Consider the following 12,438-nt stretch of genomic DNA (forward strand, 5'->3'; position numbering starts at 1 on the left):
TGGATATGATGAAACGTAACACTTTGGAAAATGGCCAGACTGTTTTCCAAAGTGTCTGCTCTGTTTTCTATTCCCCCTAGCACTGTGCGAGGGTCCCAGTTTCTCTACATCTTCACCAGAAATCTTTATTATCTGACTTTTTTTTTTATGGTACTGGGGATGGAACCCTTCTACCTCTGGACTACACTCCCAGACCTATTTTATATTTTATTTGGAAACAGGGTCTCTTAAGCCAGCGAGGCTGGCTTCGAACCTGCATGATCCTCCTGTCTCCGCCTCCCAAGCACGGGGATTACAGTCGTGCACCACCACACCCGGCTATTATCTGACATTTTGAGTAGAGCCCTTCTAGTGGGTGTGAAATGTTTTCTCACTGTGGTTTTGATTTGCATTTTCCTGATGGCTAATGATGTTGAATATCTTTTCATGTGCTTGGTGGCCATTTATATATATTTTTTACTAAAATCCATTGCTCATTTTTTATTTTGTTTTGTGGTACTGGGAATTGAACCCAGGGATGTTCTAGCTCCAGACTACCCCCACCCAGCCCTATTTTTCATTCTTTATTTTGAAACAGGGTCTCACTAAGTTGTAGAGAGCCTCACTAAGTAGCTAAGGCTGATCCCGAACTTGCAATCCTCCTGTCAGCCTCCTAAGAACTGGGATTACAAGCATGTGCTACCATGTCCAGCTTCATTGCTCATTTTTAAATCAGGTTACTTGTCTTTTTATTATTGAGTTATGTGAATTTTCTACAGAGTCTGGATACAAATCCCTTATCAGATATGTGATTTATAAATGTTTCTTTCCCAGCCTGTGATTTATCTTTTTTAATTTCTTGGTGGTGCCTTTTGAAGCATACTGCTATCTTTCTTTCTTTCTTTCTTTCTTTCTTTCTTTCTTTCTTTCTTTCTTTCTTTCTTTCTTATTTATTTATTGGCGGTACTGGGGTTCCTGGAAACCCTTCTACTTCCGGGCTACACTCCCAGAACTATTTTTAAATACTTTTTTGTGCTTTTCTTTTTTATTTCTTTTATTTTTTCATTGGTGCATTATATTCATGCGTCATATTGGGGTAAAATATTTGCATGTACATACACGTACACATCACCGATTTAACCCCTACCCAGTTCCCACCCCATTCCCTCCCCATCCCTTTTTTCCTTGTTTGGCTTAGTGGTTGACTTCGATATTTTTTTTATACTTTTTTGATTTGGAAACAGGGTCTCTTAAGCCAGCTCGGCTAGCTTCGAACCTGCGTGATCCTCCTGTCTCTGCCTCCCAAGCATGGGGATTACGAGCGTGCGCCACCACGCCCGGCATGCCTGACTCTTTTTAAAAGAACCAGAGAGTTAATAGTTCATATTTGGGAGACATAAGGTCATAAGATTACAATTACTGGACTCAGCAGCAAATGATATAGGTATGTCATTTCCAGGAAAATGGATGGAACTAGAGAATATTGTACTGAGATCATTCAGTCTCAGAAACTCAAAGGTCATAAGTTTTCACTCTTATGTGGAAGCTAGAGAGAAAATAGCAAACAAAAGGGCCTTTGGTTAAATGAGGGAGGGACCGGTAGAATAGTGGAGGGGGATTAGAGGAGGAAGGTGGAGAGCGTAAACAAGGAGGCCTGAGGAAGGAAACCGTTCAAATAATATTATGTCCATGTATGAAGGTATCAGTACGCATCTCACTAACAGGTACAGGGATGGAGGAGGGAGACTGGGGTGGGATGTGGAGGGAAGCCGACAGCACAGGTGCTGTGTGCACATAAGAACCATCACTCTGAACCTCACTGTGCAGTGTAATCACAGTGCACCAATAAAAGCACGCGCAAACACACACACACACACACACACACACACACACACACACACACACACCCCAAGCAGACAAACAAAAAACCCAAACCAAACTAGGTGGCCAGCTAGCGTGCCATAGTTTTGAAGCCTCTGCTATAGATGATCCTGTGGGTTTTCTCTCCATACTTGTTGCTGGTGAACCTCTCTTGCATTCCGGCATAACCCAGCGTGACCGTAGCAGACCTACTGCTGGGATCTGTTCAGACTTTATTTTAGAATCTTTACATCTCTATTCAGGAATGAGACGAGTGTGTGTGTGTGTGTGTGTGTGTGTGTGTGTGTGTGTGTTCTTTGTCAGGGTTTGCTTCATAAAGTGAATGTGAAATTCTTTCACATTTTTCTCTACTGTGAAACAGAGTGCTTCACTTTTTGAAAGACTGGTAGAATTTTCTCCTCAAGAAACAATCTGGGTCTGATATCTTTTTTTTTTTTTTTTTTGGTAGGTAGGTCTTTGAGATCTCTTCCACTTTTATTTTCAGGCATTGGTCTCTCTGTGTTTTCTACTATATTTTTTTCCTCCCTTAGATACTAGGGATTGAACTCAGGGGCTTTCTACCACTGAGACATGTCATCAGGCTAACCTTGAACTTGTGATCCTCTCACCTTACTCTCCTGAGTAGCTGGGATTATAAATATGTGCCACTGTGCCCGGCTCTACTATTTTCAATTGATTTGGGGAATTTATATATTTTTAGAGAATCACCCATTTTGTCTAGATTTTCCAGGATTTTGTCATTGATTTAGGCCTATTTTATTCTCCCCTATATAATCTCTTTATTTGATCTTTCTCATTATTTATTCATGTGGTACTTTTTAAAAATAAAGTTTGGCTAGGTATGGTAGCGCATGCTTGTAATCCCAGCATTTGGGAGGCTGAGACCAGAGGATTGTGGTTCGCGGACATCCTCAGCTATTAGTGAGGCCTTTTGCAACTCAGTAAGACCCGGTTTCAAAAAAAAAAAAAAGATTGAAAAATAGGACTAGGTGTATAGCTCAGAGGTAGAATGCCCCTAGGTTTCACCCCCAGTATTGCAAGAAAAAAAAATAGAAATTTGATAAGTTTCTCTCTTTTATTGGTTTGTGGAATGCTTGCTCTAGGGTTTATCAATCACACTATCTTCCTAACATAGCCATTTCTACTTACTATTTTCCTGCTTTTTCCAATTTCTTGAATTATCAGAATATTTCCTTTATGTTTGAATAAAAATAAAGCCATTTAAGATCAAATTTTCCTTTGGGCATAGGCTTTTCCATAATCTAAGTTTGGGGGCCTCTCATTGTTGATATTGTCTAAGTGCCTGCGATTTTAGTTTGGTTTTCTCTTTTACTTAGTAGGGTTACAAGACTGTATTTTTAGGTGAATAAAAGACCAGAATCTTAATTTAAAAATGTCCCACTAATTTCAAGTTTTATTGTATAATGGTCAGAGAATATGACTAATATGGATTTTCTTTCAGAGACTTTATTGAGATTTGCTTTCTGGCCTTTTATTTTTTTTCTAAGTGCTCCACGGGTACTGGAAAAAAAGAAGGTATATTTTCTGTTTTTATCTCACATATTGTTTGTCTATTTAGTTGTCCCTATTAGTAGTGTTATTCAGACTCTCTGTCTCCTGTTCTTTTAAAATTTTACTTGGTTTTTCAAGGCTGGGGGACACAAAGGCCTTTCCCACACTTTTGTGTTCCTATCCTTTTTTTTTTTTTTTTTTTTGCATAAAACAAATCAGTTGTCTGTGCCTGACTTACGAACTCACATTTTTTTGGTACTGGGGATTGAACCCCCCCACCCAGTACCAAATACGACATTCTTCCTCCAAGCTACACTGCCAGCCCCTTTAATACTTTGTTTTGAAACAGGGTCTTGCTAGGTTGCTAGGAGTCTTACTACACTGCCAAGACTGTCCTGGAACCTGAGATCCTCCTGTCTCAGCCCCCCCGCCCCCCAAGTACTAGGATTACAGGTGTGCACCACCATGCCAGGCTTCAAAATTTTAAGTACTTATAGTGATAAAGAAAATAAAGATTTAGGAGGAACCAAATAGTTAAATTGAATTCCATTTTAATAATTTTTGCCCAAGGCGACATACTTGCCTATGTGTTTTTTGTTTTTGTTTTTGTTTTTTGGTGGTACTGGGAATGGAACCCAGGGGCCTTCTACCTCTGGGCTACACTCCCAGACCTATTTTATATTTTATTTGGAAACAGGGTCTCTTAAACCAGCTGAGGCTGGCTTCGAACCTGTGCGATCCTCCTGTCTCTGCCTCCCAAGCGCGGGGATTACAAGCGTGCGCCACCACGCCTGGCCTTGCCTGTGTGTTTGTGTGTGTCTTTTGGGAGCACATGTGTGATTTGGCATGTGTATCTTGGACATGACTGAATAAATATATTCTCCCCTGTGCTGATCACTGTGTGAATTTGATATATATGTGAATGTGTGTGTTCATCTGTAGCATCGTTTTCTTTAAACTGAACTTTAAACATCAGGGGTAGGGTCTGCCTTGCTCTATACTGGCTTTTCCTAGAGTAGCTGAAGTTGGAAATCTCTGCTCTTTGTATCTTAACCTATCTCAACCTCTGTTTCTCTCTCCTGGCTGCAGAAGACCCTTCTGGTAAGTGGGTCCTCACTCTGGGACTCTCTGCTCTCTCTCGGGACCACATTTGGTCACAAGAGTGCTAGGACCATACTCGCAGGTGGAGGCTCTGAACCCCTCCTGGCACCTCTCCCAGTGTGTCTGTTCAGGCGCCCTTGACTCCAGCTGGTGCTCACCCTTCATAAACAGGAACCCAAAGGACTTGGTGTTGGTCTAAAGGGGGCCACCTAGCAATTTCAGAAACAGTACAGTGGATATTCAGTTCATTTCATAGACCTAGCTTGGGCTCCTGTGAGACTTCCTAGCTTCCCTGTTATACTGAGTCCCAGTGTAAGGACCTTGTCCTTGTCCCTCCCATTTAACTGGATGGGTGTCAATGGCACAGACAGGCACAGACTGAGGTGGGCTTCTGGGGCAGCCTGTGGGGAGTGACCATCCTCTTTCAGCTCCTTCAGGGAGCTCCTGATTCCCTGGAGCCTTGGTTTCTCAACACCAGGCATGTGTTAAAACCTCTTCTCTAGGCTGATCTTGATTAATGAGGGTCTACATCTGAACATGTGTAAAATTATGAATAAAACCTGGTTAACCTGGACAACCATTGGTGGGAGGGGGGAAGGGAAAACGGGGGCGGGGGGGGGAGAGGGCACCAAATATTTAATAAATATATATTAAATATATTTAATATATATTTATTTAATATATTAATATACATTTTAATTTATATTTAATATATATTAAATATATTAAATAAATATTTAATAAATATTTATTAAATATAGTTTAAATGTATACTATTTATGTTCAATAAAAAAATTGTTAAAAGAAAAAAAACAAAAAACCTCTTCTCCACCCTCTGTGGTCTCTGACCCTGGAGAGGTAAGGAGTTTCAGCTCCACGCTCCCTAAAGCTCTCCTGGTGGGTATCCCTCTCAGAAGGACCTTGCTTGGCAAATTGTTTCTTATATGGTCTTTTATCCTTTCTCCCTTCTCAGGAAGAGGAGTTCATCGACTGGTGGAGCAAATTCTTTGCCTCCATAGGGGAGAGGGAAAAGTGTGGCTCCTACTTGGAGAAGGACTTTGACACTTTAAAGGTGAGTCTTCCTTCCAAAAATGGTCCCCCGATGGGCTAATCGGAGTGAGAATGGTCACGTATCAGTTAGGAGCGAGAAGTCACTGTGGGCTGGGATAACTAAGAAAGTATTTCTGGGAGAGTGTTGAAAAATCACGGAAGTATTCGTAGCTTAAATGGTGCTTGATATTTGTTTTAAAATGCTCCCTCACAAGGTGTGGATCAATGGGTACTGAGTTAGTTAGATAGGAATGAAGTTCTGGCGTGCTACTGCACAGGAGGGAAATTATAGATAACAGCAATGCACCATACATTTCATAGAGATAAAGGTTCTGGAAATTTTCATTAGAAAGAAATGACAAATAAGATAAATATGGTTAATTTTATTTCCACATCACACAATGTTTACATATATTAAAACATAACATGCTACCCCACTGAGGTATGCAATTTTTATATTTTATGTACTGGTTAAAATAAATTTAAAAAATTTCTTCAAAAACATTCCCTCGTACCCCCAAAAAGTAAGGAGAAAGATAAATGATGTCTTCTGACAGATTCCTCAAAATAGTAAAAATTATTAAACTTGCAAATTGTTATAAATTGTTAATCTTGGGGATGAACACGTAGGGATGGTGGTACCATCCTGCCTCTCAGTATTATTTGAACTTTTCTGTAGTGGAAAATTTGTATTAAAATAAAAAGTAAAATCAGCTTGAGAATGTACCTCTGACTCTTGATTGGGACAAAAGTCATTTAGTAAATATAAAAATAAGTTAGAACTTGTTTCTGTGGATAAAAGCAGGAATGAGTCAGCCAAATTCTGATATTTTCAGAAAATTCTACAAATACAATTACACCTTTTATTTAGAGTAGACTACTATTGGACTACTACCACTGAAGGTGTTTCAAAAAATGCTCTTCAAAGGAGCTATATAGCCGGGCGTGGTGGCGCACGCTTGTAATCCCCGCGCTTGGAAGGCAGAGACAGGAGGATCATGCAGGTTCGAAGCCAGCCTTGCTGGTTTAAGAGACCCTGTTTCCAAATAAAAATATAAGATATAGGTCTGGGAGTATAGCCCGAAGGTAGAAGGGCTTCCAGGAATCCCAGAACCACACACACACACACACACAAAAAAAATAATTAAAAAGGAGCTACATAGTCTACCACAGAGGGTTGCTAGATAAAATTCAAAATACCAGGTTACTTTTGAATTTCAATGGATGATTTTTATTTTTTAGTAGAAACAGGCTTTAAACATTGTGTGGAGCATACTCATTTAAAACGTGTGTGTGTGTGTGTTACTAGAAATTGAGCCTAGAGTCAGTCTTCCTTCAGGCTACATCCCCAGCACAATTTTACTTCTTATTTGAAAACAGGATCTCGCTAGGTTGATGAGAGTCTCACTACTTGCTGAGTCTGTCTTTGAACCTGCGATCCTCCTGTCTCAGCTTCCCAAGTATGGAGATTGCAGACATGCACCACCACCCCTGGCTTAAAGCTTATGTCTTATTTATCTGAAACTTAAATATATTGAGTGTCCTGTATTTTCACTTGCTTCACCTGGAATATAAGTGGGGGAGATTCTTCTGTGCTCCACGATCTCCCCAGGCTTGGACAGAAGAGAACAAGTGGTGGGAAGGACCTCGGGGGCTCCTAGAAGGATCCTGGATAGTGAGGATTGAGTCCATATGGTAGCCTGGGCTTTCAGCTCATTCTTCTGGGTTTGAAGATGGTGGGGTCTCTGGAGGGCAGTTTGACTGGGTGGCGAGCGTTGTCTCTGATACATTGGAGCTGCCTGGAAAATTGTGCCTGGAGACCTGTCTGCTCAGGGATAAGACATCAGGCGGCAGCAGTGGCTCCTCAGACAGTTAACTTTTCATTGACTTCACAGTTGGGTATGTGAGGTTGGGCAAAGAGACAGAACTATTTGTGTACCAGGAAGAAGGTTCAACACATTCGGTCTGGCATGTGGTACTATGGCTTTGCCAAAAAATGAGACAAACTAAACAAGAATGAGGACTGCTGCCAGGGTGGCCCATGGCCCTGGCCCCTGTTCCCTAGGATGCCGGATGCTGAGCTGGCACCCAGCCCTCTCCAGCTTGACCTCTCTGAGGAGGTCTCCAGCAGCCTCCAAGTGAAAATGGGCTATCCAGAGCAAAAGGCATTCAAAGTATTTCTGGGGGAAAATCTAGATCTGGAAGGACCACTAGTTCTTTAAGGATAAGTAAATAAAAGAAAACCATCACCAACAACACATGTCTTTGAAGAGGAGCCTGTAGCATAATGGAGATAATGTAGTATACAATGAGTAAAGAAAAACATGTTTTGGAAATAACTAGCATAAGGGAAAGGACCAACTCATAGTAGCAAAATGAAGAAAGCAAAAGATGAACAAGAAAGCATTTAAAACATATTAGTTTTCTAATAAACAAAAATGGTTTAAATTTTCCTTTTAAGGGAAACAGACTCTTAGACTCTATCAAAAATTGAAATTTGTTATACAATCTATATGAGACACATGTAACATAATATAACTTAGGATGGCTAAACAGATATTTTGGCAACTGATATTTTGGCAAAAAAGTAAGGTAAGTGTATATAAAAGGGAAACAGAATTTAAAGTAAAGAGCAAAGAAAAGAAAACAGGATTTTATGTAAGTGAAATATATACCTCAATGAAAAGACACCCAAAGCTTAGAAAATAATTAAAGCAAAAATGGATAAGAATGTATAAACCAATGCCACAGGCAAATAAAAGTACAATATGACAATTGTACTTTTAAATTGAAGTGGGGATTTCAATTTATCTTATTTTTGACTAGTCAGTAAACAAGAAAATAAAATCTCTGTATAACAAAGTAAACATTTTAAAGCTATATCAAGTTAAAGTTGCAGCTTTACATAGGGCTAAATTTGTAGCTTTAAGATAGAGAATAAGAGTTTAAAAATAGAGAATTCATTTTTCCTAATGCTCAGAGAATGCTTACAAAATTTGATCAAATATTAGTTCAGTAATAAGTTATCCAAAGTAGAAATCCTACAAGACATATTAAAATGCAATAAAATGAGAAGTTAATAACAAAAGGTTAAACAGAAAGTCCAACCAGTTGGAAATTTAAAAGTATTTTATTAGGACTTCCAGTATGAACATGGCTGCATAAATCAGCATTTTTCTCTTTTCTCTTGGAAATCATTCAAACCCACAAAATCCATTTTTCAAAAAAGTTGGAAACAAATAAAAGCCGCAGACTCCAAAATATAAGTAAGGGCTGCCCAAGGACAACTGAGATTGGGTAGAGGCCGCTGAGCAGTAAATGAAGAGAAGATGCATCAAGGATGATGACGTCTCACAGGGATAGCAGATCTCAAAAGGCCCCAGTGAAAATTTATTTCTAAATGAAAGAATGTTGATAATTAGTTAAGGCAGGTGATGGGTACATGGAAGTCCTATTTTCTTGTGTGTTCTTGAAAATATTAATAATAAATTGTTGTAAAATATTGTTCTTAAAAGTAAGCTTGCACTATGAAATATGAAAGTTAATCCTCCTCTTCCTCTTCCAAAAACTGTGTGAGCTCTGAAAGGAGGTTCAAGCTGATGACAGAGCCTCCCAGACCTGGTTTGGTTCGAGAAGCCAACAAAGTGGAGTTTCATGAAAATCACACAGATGAGCCATATTGGCTGGAAACAGCCTGCCTCTGTGATGGGAACAAAGGAAGCAGCTAATCTAGGAAATCTAACTCATTCAGTGACAAGCAATAATAAAAGAAATGGCACAGCATTCATTCAAAAGCTCTATAAAAAAGAGAAAATAGAGATGAAGCTTTCCAATAGAAGAGGATATATGCCTACCGGAAAAAAGTTTGCCAAGTAGCAGAAGAGATGGAATGTTCTGCTGCAAACTTTGTAGGATTGGAGTGTTAGAACAAATAGTATAAATGAACAAACCGAAGCGATGATGAGTGGAGATGACCTCTGAGCTGGGAGGGCTCGGGGAAAGAAAAAAAGGAGAAAACACAAAATTGGAGGGAACAGATGACAAATTAAAAACAAGAGTCATAGAGGAAATAAATGATAAAAAAAGCAAATGAAATAGATATGGAGAAGAAGTTATAAGGAAATAAAGAGAAAATAGCAGATATTGAAGTCAGAGAAAGAAGACCCAGTATTTGAATAATTGGAATCTTTTTTTTGTTTTGGTAGTACTGGGGATGAAACCCTTCTCAGGCTACACTCCCAGACCTATTTTATAATTTTTTTTTAAATTTGGAAACAGGGTCTCTTAAGCCAGCGAGGCTGGTTTCGAACCTGCGCGATCCTCCTGTCTCCGCCTCCCCAGCGTGGGGATTCCAAGTGTGCGCCACCACGCCCGACTTGCATAATTGGAATTTTAAGGAAGACAACCAAAACAGTTATGTAAAACAAACATATAATCATTTAGTCAAACTTCATTAAAATGAAATAATATTTGAATATAGATTTTGAAAGGTCCACTGTATGTGAGGAAAAAGAATAACCTATACTAGTCAACTCTGAGACATATACTAGAATAATTATTGTACTTCAGGAATAAAGAAAAAAATTTCTTTGGGTGTTCATAACTCCTTATACCCCTAAAAAATGGGAAATAAATCAAGATGGCTCCAGTTTCTCCCCAATAACATTCAAAATCCAAAGAAATGCAGAGTGAACCAGGAAATTTCTATTAAGCCAAGCTGCTTTGAAACTACAAAGCCTACAGACAGGCAGGTGAGCACCTTCGAAGATTAAGGTAATGCAGCTCCTGGGGCCTGTAACTAAGGAAATTCTCAAGGGATAAACTTGGGCAGCTATCTGATAACTGGGAAAACTACAGCAAAAAGACTGCTGTGATCTTCTTTTACCTGACGCAAAAGAAAACAAGTAGAGGAGTTAGGTTAGTAAGACAGTGTAGAAACTACATATAATATGATATGCACTGAATATACTAAAAATTTGGAAATGCTGAAACTGACAAAAATTAGATGGAGAGGAAGGAAAAAGATGAGGGATAGAATGATACTGATTGCCATATTACAAAATACATGGGGTTGGAAGATTTTTTAACTTGGTAAACCCATAATAGGAGCATAAGAAAATAATATAAAGGTAAATATTAAGGAACATAATATTGCCTAAAACTGGGTGATGGAGAGGTGAAAGAGAAATATAAAATTTAATAATTTCTATATATCTCACACTCACAAATACTGTCACTAAAGACAGAGTTCTACGTTTTATCAATATATATGCATTTATAATTAAAATGAAGTAGTTCAGGTCATCCTTGCAGTCAAAGAAAGAGAGAGAGAGAGAGAGAGAGAGAGAGAGAGAGAGAGAGAGAGACAGACAGACAGACAGACAGACAGACAGACAGAGAGAAGAGACGGAGAGAAGAGAGAGAAAGAGAGAGAGAGAGAAGAGACAGAAGAGAAAGAGAGAGAGAGAAGAGACAGAGAGAGAGAGAGAGAAGAGAGACAGAGAGAAGAGAGAGAGAGACAGAGAGAGAGAGAGAGAGAGAGAGAGAGGGAGAGAGAGAGAGGGAGGGAGAGAGAGAGAGAGAGGGAGAGAGAGAAGAGACAGAGAGAAGAGACAGAGAGAGAGTGAGAGAGAGAGAGAGAGAAGAGACAGAGAGAAGAGACAGAGAGAGAGAGAGAGAGAGAGAGGAGAGAGAGAGAAGAGACAGAAGAGACAGAGAGAGAGAGAGAGAGAGAGAGAGAGAGAGAGAAGAGACAGAGAGAAGAGACGAGAGAGAGAGAAGAGACAGAGAGAGAGAGAGAGAGAGAGAGAGAGAGAGAAGAGAAGAGAAGAGAAGAGAAGAGAAGAGAAGAGAAGAGAAGAGAAGAGAAGAGAAACGAAACAGACCAGGCACTATGCAGTCAGAGATTTAAAAATATAAAACTAGAAAATTACATGAATAAATATAAAAAAAAATGTAAAACTAAGACCAAAAATATCTGTCATATCACTATAAGTAATATGAATCACTTTCTACAAATTTAGATTATATTTTAAAACAAAATTCCAACACTTTGTTAAATCAGATCTCAAAGCAAATTGAATTCTAAAACAAAGAGATCTATAAAGATTAAGAATAAAAAATTGGGAAAGGTTGTGCCAGGCACATGTAAATAAAATAGAAATCACAATATTAATACTCTATGAAAGGGTTTTCAGTCTATATATTTGAATGATACCAAGGATGGCACTTTATGATGCTAAGTAGTACTAGTCCAAGTCATGGCAATTATGAGAATCTCTACATGTTAAATAATACCACATCCTTATTTACAAAGCAGAAATTACAGGGTATATAAGAAGCAATAAATGCACACAAAGGTAGATGGAGATTTTAACCAATTTCTTTTAGTTCATGTCGTGTATATGAGGGGACAAGAGCCTATAGAAGACCTGACATAATTATAAGTCTGATTGACTGTGGCAGCCTAAACATAAAGACTACACCCATGGGATGTTTACAAGACTTGACCATGAAACCAGCCACAAAGAAAACCTTAATAAATTATGAGGTGATGATATCACAAGCAGTACTTTTCATTATAATGCTATAAAATTAGAAATTAGTATGACCAAAGGCCTACAAAGCTTCTTATACTTGGGAAATTATAATGGAAAGCCTGTCTTTTTTGACAGTTTTGAGCAAAAATGAAAATACAAAGTGTAAAATATCTAGGAAACAAGGACACAATACTAGACATTAAAACTTACTAGTTACAGTTAAAGACGCATTCAGAGGACATTTATAGTCTTAAGAACATATGCTAAATAAAATAATGAACACTAAGCTGCTAAGTCTGGGATCAAATAAAACTACACTTCCAGAATGCGAAGACAATGAAAATATTATCTATGAAAACAAATGGGGGCAGTGCCA

At 38.7% G+C, this 12,438-nt stretch overlaps 1 protein-coding gene across 14 annotated transcripts in view; it reads left to right on the top strand.

The window, feature by feature from the left end:
* The window catches only part of DYSF (dysferlin), a gene marked incomplete at both ends in the record, with an annotated part of 231,285 nt that overhangs the window by 193,448 nt on the left and 25,399 nt on the right, over positions 1-12,438 (top strand). For all 14 annotated transcript variants that reach the window (XM_080711955.1, XM_080711953.1, XM_080711959.1 and 11 more), the window contains one exon: positions 5,447-5,545. In XM_080711955.1, coding sequence (XP_080568081.1) covers positions 5,447-5,545 — 99 coding nt within the window. The remainder of the gene's footprint in view (positions 1-5,446; positions 5,546-12,438) is intronic.

Source organism: Muscardinus avellanarius, assembly GCF_963383645.1.
Source record: "Muscardinus avellanarius genome assembly, chromosome: 15".
Lineage (NCBI taxonomy): Eukaryota > Metazoa > Chordata > Mammalia > Rodentia > Gliridae > Muscardinus > Muscardinus avellanarius.